At 49.6% G+C, this 25,934-nt stretch overlaps 1 protein-coding gene across 8 annotated transcripts in view; it reads right to left on the reverse strand.

Moving 5' to 3' along the window:
* LOC144780983 (uncharacterized) overlaps positions 1-25,934 on the reverse strand; it is a 1,867,627-nt gene that overhangs the window by 788,311 nt on the left and 1,053,382 nt on the right. For all 8 annotated transcript variants that reach the window (XM_078659579.1, XM_078659581.1, XM_078659578.1 and 5 more), the window contains one exon: positions 15,217-15,264. In XM_078659579.1, the coding sequence (XP_078515705.1) occupies positions 15,217-15,264 (48 nt within the window). The remainder of the gene's footprint in view (positions 1-15,216; positions 15,265-25,934) is intronic.

The following is a 25,934-nucleotide window of genomic DNA, read 5'->3' on the forward strand; positions in this document are numbered from 1 at the left end:
AGCTATTAGGACTTGGTTCCCCAAGCTGCAAACGGGCTCAGCTCATGCCAGAGCACCATCTCACATTATTCCAAGCACTCTGCCTTCAGGATTGATAAGGCCTGCCATAGGAGTGACTGATAGGAATATATGTGTCCATTTTAGGGTTAGATATAGGAATACTATATCTAAAGCAAAGGGTGTGTACACCACCTTGCCCCAGCTGTCAAGCAGCCAGTTGTGTCTGTTTTAGTTAGTCAGCCCAGGGGTGGCATAATACATGCTCTGCCCTGGTTACAGGGACATAAGAGAGGGCCCAGTGCCAATTCAGTACCTGGGTACAATTTGGAATAGAGAGAACAGCTAGGCTGTGGGTCTGATTAGCAGGCCCACAGCCAGGGAAAGTCGTAAACCAGTGAAGCAAAAAGCAAAAATCTGGGTGATCATAGGATTGCAGGTTAGACACTGGCTATATGCAAATTAACTCTGACCCTGTGCCTCATGCAAACAGTCCAGTCCGAACTACCAAGCCATGTCTTTCCCAGACCGGAATCAAGCATCCAAGGACCAGTTTCTGGCTATCAGCCTTCATCAGCCTGGATAGCTTGACTCCAGTGGTGTGGAGAGCCTGGGACTCACGTCTGAGCATACCCAGCCCACTCGGGGTGAAAATTGCAAAAAACACAGTTGATGGACAGAATGTAGAACAATGTCATACATTCACCCCAGTACAAGGATCTGGGCCTAAATCCATCGTTTTTTTGCACTCCACACCACCCTGGGTTAGACACTGGCTATATGCAAATCAGCTCTGACCCTGTGCCTCATGGGAACAGTCCAGTCCGAACTACCAAGCCATGTTTTTCCCAGACCGGAATCAAGCATCCAAGGACCGGTTTCTGGCTATCAGCCTTCATCAACCTGGATAGCTTGACTCCAGTGGTGTGGAGAGCCTGGGACTCACGTCTGAGCATACCCAGCCCACTCGGGGTGAAAATTGAAAAAAACACAGTTGATGGACAGAATGTAGAACAATGTCATACATTCACCCCAGTACAAGGATCTGGGCCTAAATCCATCGTTTTTTTGCACTCCACACCACCCTGGGTTAGACACTGGCTATATGCATATCAGCTCTGACCCTGTGCCTCATGGGAACAGTCCAGTTCGAACTACCAAGCCATGTCTTTCCCAGACCGGAATCAAGCATCCAAGGACCGGTTTCTGGCTATCAGCCTTCATCAGCCTGGATAGCTTGACTCCAGTGGTGTGGAGAGCCTGGGACTCACGTCTGAGCATACCCAGCCCACTCGTGGTGAAAATTGCAAAAAACACAGTTGATGGACAGAATGTAGAACAATGTCATACATTCACCCCAGTACAAGGATCTGGGCCTAAATCCATCGTTTTTTTGCACTCCACACCACCCTGGGTTAGACACTCGCTATATGCAAATCAGCTCTGACCCTGTGCCTCATGGGAACAGTCCAGTCCGAACTACCAAGCCATGTCTTTCCCAGACCGGAATCAAGCATCCAAGGACCGGTTTCTCGCTATCAGCCTTAATCAGCCTGGATAGCTTGACTCCAGTGGTGTGGAGAGCCTGGGACTCACGTCTGAGCATACCCAGCCCACTCGTGGTGAAAATTGCAAAAAACACAGTTGATGGACAGAATGTAGAACAATGTCATACATTCACCCCAGTACAAGGATCTGGGCCTAAATCCATCGTTTTTTTGCACTCCACACCACCCTGGGTTAGACACTGGCTATATGCAAATCAGCTCTGACCCTGAGCCTCATGCGAACAGTCCAGTCCGAACTACCAAGCCATGTCTTTCCCAGACCGGAATCAAGCATCCAAGGACCGGTTTCTGGCTATCAGCCTTCATCAGCCTGTATAGCTTGACTCCAGTGGTGTGGAGAGCCTGGACTCACGTCTGAGCATACCCAGCCCACTCGTGGTGAAAATTGCAAAAAACACAGTTGATGGACAGGGAGGGCGTGGCTTGAGCGCCGACTGGGATGGCGGCGTGAGCCCGGAGCTCCGTCCCGGATCCCGTATTTATCCTGGCAAATCCTGATACGGAGCTGACAAAACGTCCGGAGCTTTCACCCTCCGCACCGGACTCGCGGGGGCGAACATGGTGGGTCCGGCGAATGCCCGACAGCGGTGTGGAGAGCCAGCGCGGAGCTCCTGTGGGATAGCGCCCCAAGACCCAAGATGGCGGCGGCAACGGCCCGGGCAGGAGAGACGGAGGTCGGAGGCGCTGCCCGGCAGCGGTGAGCTGGAGCGGCTGCCGCGTGTGGACGGCGGGACAGAGACACGACCGCACGGAGAGGGCCGACGGTATCCGCGCTGAGGTGAGCGCTCGGCTGCTCGGCGGCTGGCGGGCTGGTGGCCCTTCCCCCACCACTGCCCTTGGCGGATTAGCGAAGCGAGCTGCCCTGGGACGACGGGGCCGTCCTGGGATACACTGTGGGGCGGAGGAGGCGGACACCCCCGAGGATACTGGATGCCAACGTTGTGCAGCGGGCCCCGGAGCTGGGGAAGATCGGCTGCCCGGTGGGGGGTCCCAAACATCACCCTGCCATTTGAGGAGCCTGAGAGGGCGGCGGAAGGGCAGAGTGCGGGCCATTGATGGGCATAAAGTGGAACGGCGCTGCCTAGATATAACGCCGTCGACGGCGTTCGAGGTGCTCTGCCCCGGGGGACGTCGGCGGCCATAGCGTCGCGCGGCTGGAGCTACCTGCAGGGCCTGGAGTGGGACACTGAATTGGGGGACCCGAGGAGGAGGAGGAACTGCGGGCTCTGTTTTCCCCCTTTGGGACTCTGGCATCGGTTTACAACGGAGCACCTAGTGGCAGGAAGCCGTCCCCATACACAAGGGCGTGACGGGGTCTGGACTCATACTAGCACGTCGCTGGGGCCTGCTGTCTACAAGGAGGTGATTTGATCCCGGGGAAGCACTTGGACTTTGCTCACTTTAATAACTAGTGCGCTCCCTCTCACGCCGGGCGGCCCACAGTTAGGAGGGGGGCGCCCTTGCCTGGCGCAAGTGCAGTGCTGGCATAGAGGAATAGCCCTGCCCGGGGATTGGGGACTAAGGCTGAACAGTTTACCCCCGAGCGCTGTGGCGAACATTCGTGTGTCATTCAAGATGGCTGACGTAGGTGGCAACAAGGCAGCGGGACTGATTCAGAGTTTGTCGGCTGGGCCGGACATGGCTAGCACCCTCCAGGAATGCCCGGATGAATCAGCGCAGGAACGCAGACTGAATGCACGCCTTGATGATATATTGGAGGCGATTACAGCGACCAAAGAGTCACTGCACCAGGACATAGGGCAGGTGGCTACGGGGCTGGGCCTCCTGAGGGCGGATCACGCCAAACTATCCGATAGGGTGAAAGACAACGAATTGCTTCTTCAGGAGCTTAAACCTGCGGTGGTCACTGCGGAACATAAACTGTCTGATATCCTGACCCGACTGGCGACGCTGGAGAAACAAGCGGAGGATTCCGAAAGTCGCAACCGCCGAAACAACGTAAGGGTGGTGGGCCTGCCGGAAAAAATCGAAGGGGACGATGCAGTGACGTATATGGAGAACTGGTTCAGATCCACCGTTGCTCCTGAAGGCTTATCTCCGTTCTTTTCAATTGAGAGGGCGCATAGGGTCCCGTCTCGTCCTCCCATGCAGGGTCGTCCCCCCAGACCGATGGTAGCCAGGCTTCTGCATTTCAAGGACCGGGACCTGTTGATACAAAGGGCGAGATCGGCGGGACCCTTCCAGGTGGACAATAGCCAAGTCACAATCTTCCCGGACTACACCCAGGAAGTTCAGAGGAACAGAGCAACATTCCTTGCGGTCAAGAAAGAGCTCAGAGAGGAGGGTATTCAATATTCGCTGCTCTTCCCAGCCCGGCTGAGAGTGATACTGGATGGAACAACACACTTTTTCCACACCCCTGATGAGGCCTGGTCGTGGCTAGAATTGTACAGGGCGGGAACTGACCGTCAGCACAAGGGTGGGAAGGAGAAGAAGAGACCGGTCCAGATTCGAAAATCTCAGCGGATCCGCAAACGCGACAGGCTCAAGCAGGCGATGAAAGAAGACATGTTGGCTGCAGAACGGAGGGGAGCGTTGGCTGCCACGGCGACTATCACGCTTTCGCAGCAAAGGGAGTTGGAGGAGGACTCGGAATCGGAAAGCGGAGGGCGCAAATCGGGTGGAGAACTTTCTGAAGCTGATAGCTCTGCGGGACTGACGGTCACGCCGCAAACGGCAGATGGACTGTTTAATGAATAAATATGGGGGTGTGAGGATGGTTCTTCACTGATGTACATTTATCCAGTTGATCGGCGTTTAGCAATTTTCACATGGGATCGTGGGCATGGGGTGTGGGTTGACCCGCCGCGGGTTGGTGTCGAGGTACCCCCTTATTGCCCTTAAGGCCCCTGTGGCGACTGCCACAGGTTAGTGGAATGTGTGTGCTGTTATGGGTTTGGATGGGGGCTGAAGCTGCGCTGTTAGGTCCTGTCCTGGGGAGTGGGGTTGGGGAAGTTTGTTGGGGTGTTTGGGGGGGAGGGTATGGCTGCAACGATGTGATGGGTCGGTTGAAACAGGTGGGGGGGAGGAGAGACAGCAGCGATGGGGTCATTACCGGATGTAAAGTGCCTTACATGGAATGTTCGGGGTCTCAGAACAATGTCAAAGAGATACAAGGTGCATGCTTATCTAGTGAGAAGGGGTGTTCAAATTGCCATGTTGCAGGAAACTCACTTGACCAAACTAGAATGTGATGCTTTGCAGAAAAGGTGGCGTGGCCAAGTGTTTGGAACCTCTTATTCGGCATTTGCGAGGGGGGTGCTGTTATGGGTCAGAGCGGGGGTCCCATTCCAGGTCACGGATCAGGTGGTGGACCCAGGAGGTCGGTTTGTGGCGGTGAGGGGGAGGCTGCATGGTTCTGAGGTGGTTTTATGTAGTGTTTATGCCCCTAATGTTGATCAGGCCCGATATTTAGATGTCCTCTCGGGCTCCATGGCCCACTTTCTGGCGGGCCCCATTATCCTAGGGGAGACTTTAACTCAATCACAGATATAGTATGGGATAGGTCCCATCCGCCGTTGGCTGACTCCCCGGTACGTAAGCTGTCGGAACGTAGGAGGGACTGGCAGGAACGATGGGGTCTGCTGGATGTGTGGAGGACGCAACATCCTACTGTTAGGGATTACTCCTTTCGCTCGACACTGCACGCTCTACATGTCAGAATAGATTCCATACTGTGTAGCGCCCCCATAGCAGCCATGGTAACACATACTGAATATCTCGCTAGGACCATTTCGGACCATAACCCCCTGCTGATGGCGGTCAGATGGCAGAGGGTGAGATCTGAGATCCCGACCTGGAGGCTGCGGCCGGATACTTTAGAGGACCTGGTGTTTGGGGACAAGGTTAGACAGGGTTTAACGCTGTATTTCGATGAGAATGAGGGCTCGACTGCAACGAGATCGCTGGAGTGGGACGCAATGAAGGTGGTGGTGCGAGGTGTGTGCATGGGTAGCTTCTCGAATGTACGGACGTCCGTCCTGGCGGATTTGGAAAAAGCGGAATGTGTGCTGAGAGAGATTGAGCGGAGTAGGCCTGAACGTCCGGATTTGCAGGAACGACTGCTGGAAGCGAAGGAAGTGGTGGCAAGGGAAACAGAGAGACTGAGATGTTATGATTATAAGCTATACCTCACAAAAGTCCATGCGGAGAGGGATAAGGTGGGCACTTTGCTAGCGAGGATTGCTGACCCGGCACCGAGGAGTGGCCCGATTATGTGCATCAGAACCGACACAGGGGAGGTGGTCCATTCTCAAACGGCCATTTTGAAGCGTTTTCAGTTGTATTATACGGGCCTGTATGGTACTCAGTTGGAGGCGGGTCCTTCGACCATCAGTGATTATTTACGCAAGGTACAGCTCCTGGTACTGGATGAGGAGCCGGCGAAGGATTTGGGCGGCCCGATCTCTCTAATGGAGATCCGAGGGGCTATTAAACAGATGGCCAGGAACAAGACGCCGGGGGTGGATGGCCTGCCTATTGAGTTTTATGCGAAGTACGTGGATGTACTGGCGCCTAGATTGCTGGCGGTGTACTCGGAGGCGATGACGTTGGGGCGCCTTCCCGTTTCCATGAGAGAGGCGCTGGTGGTCCCGCTTCTGAAACCGGGTAGGGATGCACTGGAGGTGACGTCGTACAGACCCCTGTCTATGCTGACGGTAGACTACAAAATCTTGAGTCGCGTATTGGCCACCAGACTGCTCCCTCACATGACCATGTTGGTACACGATGACCAAGCAGGGTTTATCCCTACTAGGAACACGGCCATTAACACACGCAGACTGATCAGTATACTGCAGGGTGCCTTGGGCTCGGACGGCGCGTCGGCTGTTCTGTCAGTGGATATTGAGAAAGCCTTTGACAGCCTTGAGTGGCGTTACCTGGATGGGGCGCTGGAGAGGTTCGGACTCGGTGAGGGGTTTGTGCGCTGGACGAAAGTTCTATATTCATCGGCCACGGCCAGGGTGCGAGTGGGGTCACTCATTTCATCCGCTTATCCGGTACGCAGAGGGACTAGGCAGGGTTGCTCGCTCTCTCCCCTTCTGTTCGCTCTTGCGATGGAACCGCTAGCGGCACAGGCCAGGGCGGGGGAATCCTTTATGGGAGTCCGCTGCGGCGTGCGTACTCATTACATCTCCTTGTATGCCGACGACCTGTTGCTGTATTTGGAGGACACGGAGGAGGCTTTGCGTGGGGCCATGAGGCTGCTCTCCTCCTTAGGCGAATTGTCGGGACTTAAAGTGAATTGGGATAAGACCTGTGTTTTCCCGCTGCGAGCGGATGTTCAGCGCCCTACTCTTGCGGTGAACGTGGTATGGGCGGACAGGTGCTTTACGTACCTGGGAGTCCGGATCTACCATGATGCAGTGAGCCTACTGGAGGGAAATGTGGGGCGGTGTATCAGGGGATTGCGTGGCTGCATGTCCTTCTGGGCATCTCTCCCTTTGTCAGTGCTGGGACGGGTGGCATTGTTGAAAATGGTGGCCCTCCCTCGACTGCTGTATTATTTCAGGACCCTGCCTATTTGGATCCCGCAGTGGATTTTTCAGGATCTGCGGTCAATGGTTATTGAGTTCCTTTGGGGGCATGGCAGGCGCAGGGTGGCGTTGCACACTATGATTCGACCCAAACTTGAGGGGGGGATGGCAGTGCCGGATTTTGAATTATATTACCTGGCAGACCAACTCCAGATTCTGACACAGAATGTGGCCAGGGAGTTTAGGGGTCCTGACCGGTTCCGTGGGATACGTATCCAGAGACACGTCCTCTCCTACATTGTTATGCAACAGAGGTTGGCATTAAGGGAGCTTACCTTAGAAGAAAAAACCCTCCGGCTATGCTGGAATAGGAGCCTAAGGCGGGCACGGGCAGTGCGACCGTATGCCCCGGAGATCCCTATAGGGATGCTGACGGCGCTGCCGCATGGGGGAGATTGGTCTCCGCTGGCGGAATGGGAAGAGTTGGGACTACAGGTTGTGGGTGATCTGTTTGTGGAGGGAGTGATGGCCCCGCTTGCGGTGCTTCAGGAGCAGTTTGGCCTCCCGGATGGGGATTATCTCCTGCATGCGGCGATATCTGCGGCAATGCAGAAGTACTGGAGGGGGGACTGACGGAGCCAGATACGACCATGGCCTGCCAGTACGTGATGATGGCCGCGGGTACAGTCAAGGCGGTGACCTGTCTCCAATCGCGGATGTTGAACGATGGGCTGGAACCGCTCACGGCACTGAAAGCTAAATGGGAGGACAGTGTAGGCAAGCCTATTCCGGACACAGAGTGGGGCCACATTCTGGCGCGGACATGGAAGGGTAGCAGGAATGCTAGGTTCCAACAAATACATTTCTTCCTCTTGCACAGAGCATATCTGACCCCGGGGAAACTCCACCGACACTTTCATGTGCGAGACGCGGCATGCCCGAGGTGCCTAGCACTGGAGGTTGAACTGGACCACATGATGTGGGGTTGCCCGAAGCTGGGTACGTATTGGCCCGAGGTGGGCGCCCTTCTGAACGCGGTCACGGATAGGGAAGTGGAATTTGACATGGCGGCATGCCTTTTACTATGGTTTCCCCACACAGCGAAAACGAAAGTCACGAGCAAGTTCATTGATTTGGGGCTTATGTTGGCACAGAGGGAGATCACCTGGCGTTGGAAAACCAAGGAAGGCCCGGCAGTGGGAAGATGGACGAATGAGTTGTTGAAGTGGTCAAGGTGCGGCAGGCCACAAAACTGGGGAATGAGAAGAGCTTAGAGGCAGCTAGAGCTTGGGAGACGATTGTGCAGGCCTTGAGTGATTATTTAACGGTAGATACAGAGGAGAGACTCTCAGAGACTGAGTTCCAGGAGACTAGGAGCACGAACATTTGATCATTATTGATGACGCACTACTCTGTCCAACACACATCATCACCACCCACATCAGCAGCAGTTAGAGGGAGGGAGGGAGTAGAGGAGTTCGTAGACTGCCCTGTTAGAGCTGAAACGCAGGTGGCGAAGAGTATTCACCGGGTGGGTTGTCACGTTGCTGTATAGGCGGGATTAGGCTCTGTGGACCCAATGAGCTCGAGTGTTGTTTGTATGGTAGGTACGACCCCTCTAGGGGGTATTTAGGGGGGGGGGGGAGTTGTTGTTGAGGGAACATAAAATGCGGAAACAGGATTATGTTGCTGACCAGACATCCCTATGTGCCATACTGGGAGACCTTGTTGGACATTGACCTTACGCCGCCCTGCCTCCGGGATGTGGGCTGATGGGCTGTGTACAAATCAGGACAAATGTGGTACCTTGTATGGGGGCGGGGCTGATGGTTGACTTTCTCGATGTTTTGTCCGTAATTCTGCAATAAAAACATACTTTCAAAAAATAAAAACACAGTTGATGGACAGAATGTAGAACAATGTCATACATTCACCCCAGTACAAGGATCTGGGCCTAAATCCATCGTTTTTTTGCACTCCACACCACCCTGGGTTAGACACTGGCTATATGCAAATTAACTCTGACCCTGTGCCTCATGCGAACAGTCCAGTCCGAACTACCAAGCCATGTCTTTCCCAGACCGGAATCAAGCATCCAAGGACCAGTTTCTGGCTATCAGCCTTCATCTGCCTGGATAGCTTGACTCCAGTGGTGTGGAGAGCCTGGGACTCACGTCTGAGCATACCCAGCCCACTCGGGGTGAAAATTGCAAAAAACACAGTTGATGGACAGAATGTAGAACAATGTCATACATTCACCCCATACAAGGATCTGGGCCTAAATCCATCGTTTTTTTGCACTCCACACCACCCTGGGTTAGACACTGGCTATATGCATATCAGCTCTGACCCTGTGCCTCATGGGAACAGTCCCTCAGCCTTCATCAGCCTGGATAGCTTGACTCCAGTGGTGTGGAGAGCCTGGGACTCACGTCTGAGCATACCCAGCCCACTCAGGGTGAAAATTACAAAAAACACAGTTGATGGACAGAATGTAGAACAATGTCATACATTCACCCCAGTACAAGGATCTGGGCCTAAATCCATCGTTTTTTTGCACTCCACACCACCCTGGGTTAGACACTGGCTATATGCAAATCAGCTCTGACCCTGTGCCTCATGGGAACAGTCCAGTCCAAACTACCAACCCATGTCTTTCCCAGACCGGAATCAAGCATCCAAGGACCGGTTTCTGGCTATCAGCCTTAATCAGCCTGGATAGCTTGACTCCAGTGGTGTGGAGAGCCTGGGACTCACGTCTGAGCATACCCAGCCCACTCGTGGTGAAAATTGCAAAAAACACAGTTGATGGACAGAATGTAGAACAATGTCATACATTCACCCCAGTACAAGGATCTGGGCCTAAATCCATCGTTTTTTTGCACTCCACACCACCCTGGGTTAGACACTGGCTATATGCAAATTAACTCTGACCCTGTGCCTCATGCGAACAGTCCAGTCCGAATTACCAAGCCATGTCTTTCCCAGACCGGAATCAAGCATCCAAGGACCGGTTTCTGGCTATCAGCCTTCATCAGCCTGGATAGCTTGACTCCAGTGGTGTGGAGAGCCTGGGACTTACGTCTGAGCATTCTCAGCCCACTCGGGGTGAAAATTGCAAAAAACACAGTTGATGGACAGAATGTAGAACAATGTCATACATTCACCCCAGTAATAGGATCTGGGCCTAAATCCATCGTTTTTTTGCACTCCACACCACCCTGGGTTAGACACTAGCTATATGCAAATCAGCTCTGACCCTGTGCCTCATGGGAACAGTCCAGTCCGAACTACCAAGCCATGTCTTTCCCAGACCGGAATCAAGCATACAAGGACCAGTTTCTGGCTATCAGCCTTCATCAACCTGGATAGCTTGACTCCAGTGGTGTGGAGAGCCTGGGACTCACATCTGAGCATACCCAGCCCACTCGGGGTGAAAATTGCAAAAAACACAGTTGATGGACAGAATGTAGAACAATGTCATACATTCACCCCAGTACAAGGATCTGGGCCTAAATCCATCGGTTTTTTGCACTCCACACCACCCTGGGTTAAACACTGGCTATATGTAAATCAGCTCTGACCCTGTGCCTCATGGGAACAGTCCAGTCCGAACTACCAAGCCATGTCTTTCCCAGACCGGAATCAAGCATCCAAGGACCGGTTTCTGGCTATCAGCCTTCATCTGCCTGGATAGCTTGACTCCAGTGGTGTGGAGAGCCTGGGACTCACGTCTGAGCATACCCAGCCCACTCGGGGTGAAAATTGCAAAAAACACAGTTGATGGACAGAATGTAGAACAATGTCATACATTCACCCCAGTACAAGGATCTGGGCCTAAATCCATTGTTTTTTTGCACTCCACACCACCCTGGGTTAGACACTGGCTATATGCAAATCAGCTCTGACCCTGTGCCTCATGGGAACAGTCCAGTCCGAACTACCAAGCCATGTCTTTCCCAGACCGGAATCAAGCATCCAAGGACCGGTTTCTGGCTATCAGCCTTCATCAGCCTGGATAGCTTGACTCCAGTGGTGTGGAGAGCCTGGGACTCACGTCTGAGCATACGCAGCCCACTCGGGGTGAAAATTGAAAAAAAACACAGTTGATGAACAGAATGTAGTACAATGTCATACATTCACCCCAGTACAAGGATCTGGGCCTAAATCCATCGTTTATTTGCACTCCACACCACCCTGGGTTAGACACTGGCTATATGCAAATCAGCTCTGACCCTGTGCCTCATGGGAACAGTCCAGTCCGAACTACCAAGCCATGTCTTTCCCAGACCGGAATCAAGCATCCAAGAACCTGTTTCCGGATAGCTTGACTCCAGTGGTGCGGAGAGCCTAGGACTCACGTCTGAGCATACCCAGCCCACTCGGGGTAGAGTGGCCATGCGTCATTACGCAATGGCTATCTCTAAAATGGCAGTAACAAACCCTGTGTTTGGCATCAAAGATGTTAGATTCACACCCCCACACAATAAGCGATGTGGGAGGAATGATTCCATGCACTGTAAAGCTCCTCCAGGAGGCCCTCAGTGCTCTCAGTACCAGTCTTCTAGACCAAGACAGCAAACTATGGCTGCTGCCCACTAGAGACTCGATTCTGCCCTCCTGCTTGTGGCCAAGCTTGCGCAGGAAAAGACAGAACAATAGATATTCGTCCCAGGGAGGTGTGACCACTTCTCAGTCAGGACTTAGTGTATTGGGGCAGTGTGGGAGCACTTGCCAGCGCCACTCAGACTGCTTGAAGGACACATTTCATGTTCTCCTTGCATACTCAAGTTCAAACCAGTTCAGGGAGCCGTCGGCTTCGGCTCTGGTGCAAACTGGACAAAGCAAATGGGAGTATCCTCCCCACTGTTTAGCCCCTCCTCTGGGAGGGACCCCTGAAGTGTTCCAACCCTTTCCTTAGGATACTTAAAGACTTACCTGTGGGTAGGTCCCTAGCTTCATTGTCGGACAAGATTCAGAACAAATACTACTTCCACTTTAACTGTCTGGGCACTCTGGACCTCTCTGGACTTCACGTTGGGAACCAAGGCTGCAACTGGGAAGACTCCTGCTGCTCCTGGTCTCATCATCCTGCAAGTCTGCTGCCTGTGCTCCATACAGATTCTTTACAAGGCCTGTGGACATCCAAGACACCCGACGGAATCTCCCTTGGAGTGAAGGAGTTACTACACTGCGTCTGCAGGTACCATAACACAGCTGACTGGTCTGCTGATTCTGAGCTCCCATGGACTCTGAAAGGCTGGGCAACACAGGTGGTGGTTCTGCAACTCCCTCGAGGCCTGCACTGTCTTCTCACCAAGTTTGAGGCCAGTATTTCTTGTTGGAGTGCCGAAATAGCACCTGTGTGCACCGTGTCGACTTGCTGTTGCCAAGGCTTGTTGAGATCTTCAGGCTCCAAGAAGCTCCAACCTTAAGCATCTCCTACAGCCAAGATCTTCGCCTCCATCGCAACCTTTGCACAGTGGGCCTGCTCAAGGTCCTGTTGCGTCTCCTGTGCCTTCAGCAGTGGGTCCTCTCGAGGATCATCTTTGGCTCCAGTGGGCTCCCCTGCATGCTCAGGGCCTGCTCTGACTTACTTGCTCGTGGTTAGTCACTTAGGCATTACTGGTCCAGACACTGTACCTTTTTCTTCAACTACGTTGGTTGCTGTTGAAAAGGCTTGTTGGTGCCCCTGCCAGACACTGACCCCTTGGCTCCTTACATCCAACGTGGGACAGCTTATGCATGGCTCCTGTTCCTGCACCTTCAAGAACACCGTCAACTCTCCTGCATCTCCGACATCGGTAGCCATTCGTCTTCCTGCCTCTTGGTTACTCCTGAGTGGCATAGACTCTGTCCCCTCTGCTTGCAGGTACCTCTCATCTTGAATCCACCTCTGGGTACCAGACACTTTCACCTTCTTCGCCAGCTGAATCTTTTCTGAAGTCCTACATTGTGTTCTACAGTGGTTTCGACTGTCACTTCGCACCTATGCACCCGGCTTCCCTGGTGTAGGTATCCTGGTTTCTGGGGTATCCACGGGTGGGGTGACTCTCCAACCTGCCGTTGTCCACAGGGTTTCTTCAGAGTCCGCTGGGAAGGGTCCTTTTTCTATATAACTGCAACTGCGACTTACCAATTGATTTACATCGAGCACGCGGTTGTGTTCCCACTCTTCTCATGACTTCGGTGGGGTTCCTATTACTCACCCTGGGTGGTTCCTTGGATCCCCGGCTCTTCTACGTCTTCTGGGTCCATTCTCGACTTAGGTTGTGGTTCGCATTCTACTATTTTCGTATATATCGTTTGGTCTCCCCCTGGGGACCACTGGTATTCTGTGCTACTTGAGTATTCTATTGAGAAAGTATTGTGTGTATTGTGTTTTGTCTCTGGCTAGGAGATACTACATTGTGTTTGTGAGTGTTAATAATTAATACATATTTTTTATAACTACACTGTGTCGTTCTTTTTCACTTAACCTATACCATAGGATTAATATGAAACAAGCTGCTTTACACTCCGTTTGGACTATGCCTGAATGCTGCTCTCCACAGCTACCACTTAGAGAGCCTTTCAAGGTTATCTGAGACCACTAAAATCACCGTAAGGGTTGTCTGGATTAATCTTTGTTATCTTATATGTCTTCCCTCTCACCTAACTGATACGTTCCTTTGGCATTCAAACCCTTTCATGTGCTGATGAAATGCAGATTGTTGTATCCATCTCTGACAACCTGTCATCTGCAGTCAACAAGTTGTTTAATCTTTGTATAAACAGGGTGTATATTGTTGATGAAGGAATTCTCTTACACTTAATACAGAGAAAACTGAAGTGTTGGTGTTTGGTGCACAAAAATCCATTTGGACAAGCAGTTGGTGTTCAGAGGAAAGCTGCCCTTTACCTACTCCTGTGAAAGAGGCCAAAAACTAGAGGTTATCTTTGAAATCTCTTCGAACTTTGAGTCTCAGGTAAATCGTACTATGAGCACTTGCTTCATCAAGACTTCTAGAAAAATGTTTCCATTCATCCCAGTTGAACTTCACCACTCGGTGGCCAATGCTCTAGTCGCCTCTAGAATTGACTATTGCAATCCCCTTTACCAGAACATAAATGCTTCTTCTCTAAATAAACTGCTATTTGTGCAAAATGCGGCTGCTCGACTCATTTCTAACATCCTAAACGAGTGTCTGTTAGAGAAGGTATTCACGCGCTGCACTGACTTCCTGTAACACAAGCATTTGCAACGCAATCTGTCTCTCCTTTGGGACCTTATATGTATTTAGCTATGCAGCACATTAGCCTGGGTGCTGAAACACCTACTGCTCTTTAACATGGAGGGAAAGTAAGCACCAAACTACATGACACACCAGGCTTGAGAACACATAGAGAGAAATATTGCCTTTCAGTGGGAAATCATATGTTCTAAAGCTCTGTTTTTAATATAAAATCAAGGCCTTCGGTAATCATATCACTGGAGGTACAAGATTTGAAAAAATATTATTGTCTACGGGTGCTCGTGGAAGACAATTTCTATGGACTGGAATCTAGAGCAAGTTAAATTGATTCTAGTATTTTACTGACCTCTGCTGAGCGTTTTCTATCAAGAAAGTTAACCCCTTGCATGCGGCGCGAATTTTCGCGCTGTGCGGCCGTTTTGAAGAGTGGGCGGGATCATGACGGCCCCCAGCCGTCATCAGCACATGCCCACCGTGATGCATGACGGCCGGGGGCCGTCATCAGCATGCAAGGGGTTAAATAGAGACAGTTGCCAGAAAAATGCAAAAAAGAAAGTCCCTCAGCAGAAAGCAATTCTGGGATTTTACTTGCCTCTACTGTACCTTTTCTATCAAGACAGTTAAATAGAGGCAGTTGAACAAGCAGACAGCAATTCTGGTATTTTAGTGACCTCTACTGGTCGTTTTCTATCAAGACAGTTAAATAGAGGCAGTTGAACAGAAAAAAAGTCCCTAAGCGTAAGCAGACATGTCCTAGGGCTGCTCTCCAGAGCCCACAAAGTACATACACATACAAGTATATACTAAAGTATATACAAGAGGTCTCGAATGCTCGACCTGAAAAGTGCCTCTCCTTCAAGGCTATCTGCCTGGTCTTCCTAGCCCTTTATCACAAAGTCTCTCTTTAAAATGACTTACTATGTTATGATCAAATTCTTCAGACTGGTGGGCATTTTCAAACAAATCCTGCAAGAAAACAACAGAATGTCAGAAAACACAGACACCCTTATCTCCTTAGTCCAATAAATACTTAGTAATGTGACCATTGAATGCATGACAGGCTTTAGCGTACAAAACCAGTGTGAGCTCTAGTTTCGGTGGTTAAACCCTATGCTGCAGAGTACGCTCTGGCTGCAGAGTAGACTTTGGCTGCCTTCAAATAATTCAGCAGTGAGGAACTGCATTTTGGGACGCAGCCTGCTACCATCTTTCATGTTGGTTCACACATCACAGGAAGTTATGGAAAAGATGCTAGAGGAGGGACATCTGCTTATGCCCAGTTGCAGAAAGTCTTCAGGTTGCAAATGTGAGGTGTGAGAACAAAGAGAAGTTCTGAACAAGCAAGGCTGGTCAGTTCCACCCTGGGATGGTGATTGCACAATGGAAGAAGTAGATTAATTTTAGCCAGAGAGTGAGGGAATTTTTCAGGCGTCAGGCTGGATCCGGAAACTTTTACGTGAGCAGTACCCCTTTAGCGTGGCGTCGGGTGGCTCCATTCTATTCCGTGTGATCTGTGGCGTCAGTTATGACATAGCGGTCACCTATATAGGTGCCAACCAGGTGTGTGGACATCAGTACTTTCCACTTTTCCACACTAGAAGCGGAGAGCCATGAAGTGACTAACGTAAGTCTGTGCCAAAACTAGGGCTCTGAAAAGGGAGAAGCCCTGTCCTAATGAATTTGAGCGGGGAAGCATGGGCGGGTCTTTAAGGAATCAGCAGCTAGATATCGTCTTTGCCAGATAATGCGTTTGAGGAGGTAAATAACTTGTTCATCTAATAGAGACTTCTAATTGCTGATGCCTAAATTTAGAATAGATACCCAAGCCTGGCGGTGGGCTGCATAAAGATTCCTCAACACTAGAAATTCCTGCAGGACCGAGCGGGCAAAATGCCCATCCCTGCGGACATAACTGTCCAGGCAGTAGTGCTTGGCAATCATGTGCAGAGACACCCACATTGCTGCCTGGCGGATGTCCAGGACTGGGACACCCTGAGCCAACGCAATTGTCACAGCCTTTCCCATTTTAGAATGGGCTCTTCTTAATCCCTCAGCTTCTCAGCCAAAGAGTTGCAGATCTTTATGTGGAGAACAACCCAGCGAGAAATGATCCTTTTCCCCACTGACTATGGAATGGGGTCAGCACCTTTGGAAGAAATGAAGCACGGCTGCGAAGCACCACTTTTTCTATGAAAGTCATCCTGTAGGAGGGCTTACTCTATAATGCCTCCAATTCACTCACCCCGGGCAGATGTTATTGCCACTGGAAAGGCTGTCTTGATGGTAAGCAGTCAAAGGGGGCAATTATGCAAAGGTTCAAAAGCAACACATTTGAGAAATGTGAGGACCAAATTAGGGTCCCACTAAGGCATGACAAAGGGTGTGGGTGAAATCAAGTGTCTCAGCACTTGAAAAACCTTATTCACAATTGGAGAATCAAAGAGTGAAGGCTGGTCTGGCAGCTGCAAAAAAAGCGGAAAGAGCAGAAAGATAACTTTTAAGAGACCCCAGAGCAGAGCCCTGCTGGGCAAGGGTGAGAATAAAAAGAAGAACAGGAGAAGGAGAAGGAGAAGGAGAAAGAGGATCGGTTGAACTTTCTATACAATTTGATACAAACTTTTGCTAAAGTCAGGCATATGCTGTCTTTGTAGAGGGCCGCCAATATAACACTGCATACTTCGGGAGGAAGGTCAAAAGTAGGGGTGGGCAGTCGTGCTACGCAAATCTCCGCAAAACACTACAAAATCTCAGCGAGCACGCAAAAGTTCCACGAACACGCGGAATTGCTTGTTCCGCCTGTTCGCAATGCTTTTTCCTGTTTGCAAACGCTATTTGCGTGCTCGGGGAGAAATATCTCACGAACACGCACTTTGAAAGTCCGCACAAGCAAAAAATACCACGAATCTGCGGATCGTGGAATTTTTGGCAAGTCCGTGGAACGCAAAATTACCCAAATTCTGCAAGCGGAATGGAATTTACCTCCTAGGCCCAGGCAAAAGCCATCAACTACCGCCACTCAATCTACATGCACAGAGGCGGAGAGTTTACCTGTTCAGGTGAAGGACCTTCCACTGTTGTAGTGACCGAAGATCCTACCAAAGGGGCAGCCTGATTGGAGGATCAATGCTCAATTTCAGAAGCTCTGGAACCCAGACTATCCTTGCATAGTCCGGAGAAACAAAAATAACTTGGGCCCGGTCATTCTTGATCTTCTTCACAACTCTGGGCAGAAGTGGTATGGGTGGAAAGGCGTACAACAAACCTGAGCTCCATTCGCGACAAAAAGCACTGCCGAACAATAGGTGCCTTGGAAAATCCAGAAGAACGCAAAACTGCTGATATTGCGCATTCTCTTCTGTGTTAAACAGTTCTAACCAATGTTCTCACCACTGCAGAAAGAGACCTTGCGCCACCTCCGACTGGAGATGCCATTCATGATCTACTAGGCATTGACGACTGAGTTAGTCCGCCCTGGCGTTCAGAGAACCTGCCTGGTGTTGAACCCTGCTGTTCCAGTTATGTCCAGAGATGAATGGCCTCTTAAAAAGGGGTCCACGACCCCACCCCATCCTGCTTATTGCAGTACCGTATGGCGGTGGTATTGTCCATGAACACCAGCACTAACTCGACAGAGGGGAAAAATGATTTCAATCCTAGTTGGATGACTCGAAACTCCAACAGAATAATTTTGGGCCTTGACACCACCAGAGACCAGTGTCCCCTGATCTCCACCTCTCCCAGATGGCTGCCCATCCCTGGAGTGTTGCATCTGTCACCACTGTGTGATCTGGTTGGAGAAGGGAGAGGGCTCTGCCTCTGACCCAATTTGAGTTCATCGACCACGACTTCAGAGTTCTCGCTGTTCCTTCTGAGATGTGGACCATGTCATCAAGATTTCTTGATGCTGTTCCCAACTGGAACTTCAGTTCCCACTGCTTAGCCCGGATATGCTACCTGGAATGTTTTACCAACAGGATGCAGGAGGCCATCAGGCCCAACAGACTCAAACTTAGTCTCACTGAAATCCAGGATAGAGGCTGAAACATCAGAATCATAACCTAAAAATCCTGGACTCACTGCTCAGAAGGACAGGACCGAAACTGCACTGTGTCCAGAACAGCTCCGATGAAAGGGAGCATCTGAGAAGGAGTTAGGTGGGACTTCGGTACGTTTGTAGAGAACCCCAGCAAAGGCAAGAGGTCTGCCATAGTTTGGAGGTGGGAGACAACATCCTGAGGCAAGGGCGCCTTCAACAGCCAGTCATCGAGGTAGGGAAGCATGGTAAACTGAAAGTAATCATGGCCTTCTTGAACCACCGAGGCCAGAAACAGAAACAGAAACAGAAAGTAGAGAGCTACTGCCTATTTCTGAAAACCGGGACCCTCTCTATAGCCCCCTTGGCAAGGAGAACTGTAACCTCCTCTTGGAGTAACTTTAAATTGTCCTCCGTCAGTCGATCTTGAATTGGCAGAATAGGAGGAGAAAAGGAAAGGCAGAGAATAGCCCTTCTGAATGATCTGCAAAACCCACTTGTCCGATGTTATGGGCCTCATGCGAGGGAGATGATGATGGATTCTCCCTCCCACTGGAGTGGCGTGGTCTTGCAGAGTCAGACTAGAAGTGCTTGGGGGTTGCGGCTGCTGAGGGCAGAGTGGCTGACGACTTCTGGCTTCTATTCCTAGGACAGAATGAGGTGCGTCCACGTCCATGCACAACTTGGGAAGTCTGTGCAGGATGGTGGCTGGGATAGGCTTGGCATGGCTGGAAACCCCTTCTGTTGCCACAAAAGGGGCAAAAAGTAGACTGGCCCAAGGATCCAGCTGTAGCACGAGCGTTCTTGCACCACTCTTGGGCTGAGTCTGCCTTTTCTCTAAACAGACGGGATCCATCACAGAGCATCTCCATCAAATCAGCCTGGATATCACCTGAAAAGCCAGACGTTCTAAGCCCGATGTGCTGCTGTAAGGCTACCATCGAAGAAACAGCCCAGGCCTCCTTCCTTACTTTTGGCAGCACTTGTGCAACTGTCTTCTAGAGAGAATGGGAGAAACGGCCCAATAAGTATGCGGTATTCACCACCCGCAATGCCAGGTTGGAGGAAGAAAATGTTTTTTTCCCAAGTGACTCCACCCTCTTGTATTCCCTGTCCGGAGGGGCAAACGGGGATGGCCAAGGGAAGTTGAAGCCGGCACCACCAAGCTTTCAGGGGTGGGGTGTTGGCTGAGGAGCTTAGGGTTGCCTGGATCCAGGCAATGGCGATGTGCTCCTGTCCCTGATCACAAGAGCCACATGCTTAGTAGGACATCTGTCAGTGCTTCATTAAAGTGCAGAAGAGGTTCATAGGTGGAAGCCCCAGGCTTTAGCACTTTGGTCAGAAGATTAGTCCTGACCTGCACAGAGGGCAACTCCAGTCCAAGTACCTCATCTGCCATCCTTAACACCATGGCATAAGATGCCCCCTACCCTGTGTCCAAAATTGGTGGAAAAAGCATGCCAGTTTCTGAGGATGTATCCAGTCCACTGGTTTCTACAAGTTCCTCATACCAGCCCATCTGCCCTGTTGACACATTTCGGCATTCTAAAGGATTCATTGATAACCCTGGGCGGGTAACTTGGCTACGCCCACGAAGTGGGCGTAGTGTTGCCTACTTACCCCTTTGCAAAGTAGGCGAAGCAGGCAACACTACGACCACTTCGTGGGCGTAGCGAAGTTTCCCACCACCCGCCTCCCTCCCGCCCTCCCTAAATGCTTAAATGATATTATAAAAGAATTATAAAACCACTTACCTTGTCCGCCGCGTCCCCGGGGCTCCCTCTCGTCATCGCGCCGCCGGCGCGCGTGTCTTGGATACTAATGCGCATGTGCGGCCGCCCGCGCATGCGCATTTCTCGAAAATGCGCATGCGCGGGCGGCCGCGCATGCACATTAGTATCCAAGACGCGCGCGCCGGCGGCGCGATGACGAGAGGGAGCCCCGGGGATGCGGCGGACAAGGTAAGTGGTTTTATAATTCTTTTATAATATCATTTAAACATTTAGGGAGGGTGGGAGGGAGGCGGGTGGCGCGTAGTGGGGCTACGCGAAGTGCGTGGGTGGGCGTAGTTTTTTGCCCACTTCGCGTAGCTTCGCGAAGCCCCACTACGCCCACTATGCCCAGGGTTATTCATTGACCCCTTCCAGGCCTCTGGAGACAAAATAGAACACCTGAGTTCTACCGGCATTGGAATGGGCGTCGAGCGGTGCCGATTCAACTTAACATCTTCTGGGATGAGGATGGGGTTAAAACTGCCGGTGGGTGGAGGCAGTTTGGTCCGACACCAGGGAAGGTCACGTTGGAATGACCAGTGCTGTCCTGGATCCAGAATGCATGAAGCCCCACCGGCTCAGTGGCCAAAGCCGACGTCATCGAATCTAATGGGGCTCCTTCGGACTCCGCAGGACCCAAAGACTCACCAGAGTGGTCATACTGCTGAAATGTGCGATACATGGCCTCATACAACTCTTTAATTTGAGCAGTGTTTGCTCTGGCTCCCGGAAGTGGGAGGCGGAAAGTTGACCCTGGTTCTGGCTCTGCAGAACTGTGTCCAGGGTGTCGGTGCTACTTGCCTAGTTCGCCGACGGACGACAGTCGAGGTGAAGATGAAGTTTGTTTGGACTCCTTCTTCTTCTTGTACCTCTCCCAAGGACCGCAAGTAAGAGGAAGAGTACTCAGCACTACGGGAGCAGTCCGCAACTCTTCTTCCTCGATCGGAATCGGGATCTCTGTGGAGACTTGCTGAATGGCGTTGACTGCCGATCCCCGCAGAGCTTCATAGTTCTCTCTCGCAAGGCACTCAAAGCCATGGCCCAACAGTCTGAGCATGACTTTGAGTTGTGGGCGCACTCGAGACACCAAAGGTAGACGAAGTGGGGATTGGTAACCAACATGGCACGGTGACGTAAAACTTAATTACCTTCGGTTATGCTATATCTGGTAGAGACACAGTCTAGTCACAGATTCCTTAACTTTGAATTCTCCCAAGGTGCCAGTCTGGGTCCGGAAATGTTTCAGCCGTACCTCTGCGCATTGGGGGACGTCATCATTTCACTCCGTGGTGATGTTGTCTCCAGATATGACGTCAGTGGAGCCATATAATTCCACTCTGGTGCGTGGATGTCAGTTTCTTCTATGAAACGTTTTGTGCTAGAACACAAAGCCACTTTAGAAATTGGTTGTGGAAACAGTGTGCCATAAACAAGATCCAAAATCTTCTAAACATCATTCAGAAATTAAACATCAAATGGTATGAAAATACCAGACATGGATTTTAGAGAAAATCCCCAATAAAATCAACTTAGCACAGGGCTACAAGAAACTATGCACCCTGGTGAATAACTCCCATACAAGGGAAGAGACCATACCTTCTATGAACCATTCAACAATGGTAATGAATGGCCTGGCAATAGCTCAACAGAATCTACAACAACACTAATCTGTATGTTAATTCACACCATTACGTGATATATTGACAGTACCAGTGTCAAGGTATGATGCCACCAAGAAGACTTCTTATACAAAGAACAAATAAATTAATACAGCAAACTGGTGTGTCAACCGTGGTGTCAGAGAAAACACACACCCACTCTACCAACTACACATATTCAGAAATGGATGATATGCAACATCTAAACAAAAGCTAAGCGGCAGGCCAAGCACTTTGTTTAGCCCAACATGGATTGAAATAGTGATCATTAGTATATAAAACCAGTACTGAAAGGGTATAACCTTTACCTCAATAATTATTTGCAGAGGGGGAGGATGGGCAGGGTGTTAATGAATCTGCTGCTAGACTGTGCCTCTACAAGATATAGTGTTAATGAAGGTAAGTAACTTTGACATCTGATGGAGACATCTAGCACAGATTCCCTAACCTTGAATTAAATATCATAGTTATACCCCACTGGAGGAGGGTCTGTGAACTAATCCTATGAAAGTTCTCAAAGAGAACCAACCGGTCAAACTAACAACTGACCACTTGGTACATAGGAATAGCAGAATAAGGGCCAGGCTCTTAATTGAATTCATGATCACTTTCAAAGAACATATACACTAAAACAACCTTACAGGTCCGTGAGAATCGGCCCTTGAAGGACATAGGTTGAAAACCCCTGAAGATCCATCTGTCAGAAGACAGACATGAATCCTTGTCTCCAAAAGGAGAAAGAAAGCTTGATGACCAAAAAGTGGCTAAAGCAAAATAAAAGTCTTATAAGCTGCATTGTTCGTGACAATAAAGAATAAGAAAAAGATCTGTCATGATAAAATCCCAAACAGAACCTTCAGAACTAATTTCCTCAAGGGAAAGATGAACAACAATACCTCCTATATATAAATAATTTAGGGGCATATTATCAAGACAGGAGATAAAATTATCGCCGCTTTATCGACAGAAAACTGCAGATAAAGCTGCGATAATGGGCTTGATAATATGCTCTATGCAATGCCAATCAAAGCCCATGGTAAATGTGAAGACATCTAACATGGGCTTCGATTGGAATTCCATAGAGCATATTATCAAGCCCATTATCGCTTCTTTATCTGCAGTTTTCTGCCGATAAAGCGGCGATAATTTTATCTCTCGTCTTGATAATATGCCCCTTAGTTTGGAGAAAATGATTATCCATGTTTATCCTACGCACTGATTGCATAACATCTTGCCACAAGAGGCATATAGTGACAGAACGATATATACAATCATACATTTTTCCCCAGATACTTCAATTGACCAGCAGTTCACATAATTTAACTGGCCAACAAATACTGCCAGTAGACATAACGTATAATGTTTGTCTCCATACAGCCTTCAGTGCCAAAATGCAAAAGACTGACTACTATTAGGAGCTCAGAAAAGGTCAAACACCAAGACAAGCGAGAAAGGAAAATCAACTGAATCTTTGACATCTTTAGTTTCTCTTTTTTATTATATATATAAATATTTGTAACACATATGATATCGTCATGTATGGACTGTATACATTAATATAAACTAGAACTGAGAAACCAGTTCCAAGAACCCTTCTCTATAAAATAAAAGAAGGGGACACACCTAAAAGTGCAGCTCGAAATTATCTCATTAAATAATGTCAACGACAGGCACATTTGATACCTACGATACAATACAATATAAAAAAACACTGCAGTACATTTTATCATGTGTATACCGTATATAATCATGTACCATATCTCTGAAACGAGAGATTCTTCAAAAATACACAACCTAGAGAGAAAAGGGGGAGGTATTAGGCCACCACTACAACACTATAGGCGACTTGCCTTACAAAAAATGTTGTCTGTCAAATGGTAGACTGAAACCCACAAGAAAAAGCAGTCATAAATCCTCACTAAATAAGAAATGTTGAAATAAATAAGTATCTCCTCTCCAGAATATAGGCAATGAGGATCAGACAGTCAAGTCTATCAAAAACATCAAAAATATTCTTCAAGAGTTTCATGGATGAATGCCAATCAATGTTATGTTGGTCTGGAGACAAATTGACCAAATCACAAACAGTTGGCTACCAATTTACCGCACCACAAGCTGAGCATGGCTACCTGTTTTTGAAGAAATAATCATGTCTACACTAGACACTACTCCTTTAGTCTTAAGGAAGAACTCACAAGTAAATAGCATCCAAAAGAATGCAGTATAAACTGTGAACTAGAGCAACGTTCCAACTTCCTCAAACCTCAAGAATTTAAGCTCTCATAATAAATGCGTAGCACTGAATCCATTGGTTTAGAAAAAAATATAGATGCGTGAAAATCTAACAGAACCACCAAAAAGGGCATCATAGTAGGAAAAGAGCGCTCTTAGCTCACTACGATAGTTTTTACGAGAACATAACACGAAGTCCAAGTAGGCCTTAAGCTGTATAACAGAGAGATCTATAATAAAGAGCTATATAATATCAAACCAATACTTTATATAGAGTAAGTGACATACCAAAAAGGGGTATACAGTCTTGAGTCTTGCCCTTTATCAGAATTAATTGACGGAGTATACCATTCCCCAGCTGTAAACACCATCCGAAGATTAACCAAGTCAAATCCGGAGTCAAATTTCTCATTTTATGCAAAAAGTAGTGCTTCAACCGCAACATTACAAGGCATACCCTCGGTAGGTCTGAAACATACGGACCAATGCCGTGGATACTTAAGAAATAAACACAAAACATCATAAGGTTCAATTACTGATGGCCAGCAATGAGGCGTTGCACCACAGAATCAGCATAGCCTTATCAAAGGGCAAGTCTTTTGAACTCACCCTAACTTTCTCAGGAAACTTTGACTCATGCAACCAAGCGTGTCTATGGAGAGCAACTGATTGAGCCATAGTTCTGCCAATGGAATTGTTGTGTTAATTGCTGATTTAATATTAAACCTCACCATTTCACGGCCATCCTGCACAAGCTGGGAGAGCTCAGTCCTGACCCCTTCAAGAAGGGAAGGAAACAGATGGTTGACACACAATGCAAAGGAAGCCATTCCTAGAACACAAGATGTGCTCAATGACCTCAAGGCCAAACTAGTTGATGCAAAGATATTCCAGCCACACATCTCCAACCACCTAGACTCTCTACCTGGTGGAAGCAAAGGAGAAACCTCCAGACTTGGCGAAGCTGTAGCCATTTGCACAACAAACCCTTTAGCAGTAGGATGTTGAGAAAGGCAAGCAGGGTCATCCAGAGCCGTACGATGACAATGCGAAATGGCACGCTAAACAGAGATGCCTGACATAGGCCTTGCCCAAGTACCTAGGATAATATCATATAAAGACTCTCCGTAAGGTAGCAAAGGTTCAATCCCAGTGGCACCCTGATGAAGTAGATCTAACAATGGATCAGATGACAGTCACTAATGAAAGCTGCAATTTTAATATTCCAGCAGCTCTTTTGATAGCCTCTGCAAAAGCTGCACTAGCCTCTGTCACCATTCGTGTTGGAGAAAGCAGATCATAATCAGGAGATGGTTGCAGCCTACCATCGCCACCAAAAACCAACCAAGTGGTCGAATTCACCAGTGTCTGCAGAATCGTCCTGCAACACTGGAGAAATGGCAACATTAGGGGACGATGCAGGAACTGCAGTGGCTATAAGCGGCATCTCTGGCACGGATCGACATCGGGGCGGCGTTGTATTGATGTGCACCACTAATGGTATCTCCGGCATCGATCGGCGGTGAGGGGGCTTCATGTCCACGACTCATCCGAAGCCACCGGTATCACTACGGAAAGCGGCATGAGGCTGTGCCCTGACGCCGTAACGACTCCCTGTACGGAGTCGAGGTACTCGACCCGTGCCGAGGGTGAACCCGCCGGTGACTTTCCGATCAGAGTCCCATCAACCTCTTTGGGGCCCAAGGGCGCACCAGGGAGAGGTGTCGACCCAAAGAAGGTTTGCAGAGCCTGAAAATATGCTGTCATTTGGATCATAGTCACCCCAGCTCCAGGATAAGGAGGGAAGCTCGGGATGCACTCCTGTGCTGTCACATCTGGTAAGGACTGGGAGGAATCAGCAATGACGCCACGACTTTGCGAGGCTGAAGACCTCCGTGACTTGGATCCCTTCCAATGGGATTTCTGCGACTTGGATGAATG

This window comes from Lissotriton helveticus, chromosome 9, assembly GCF_964261635.1.
Source record: "Lissotriton helveticus chromosome 9, aLisHel1.1, whole genome shotgun sequence".
Lineage (NCBI taxonomy): Eukaryota > Metazoa > Chordata > Amphibia > Caudata > Salamandridae > Lissotriton > Lissotriton helveticus.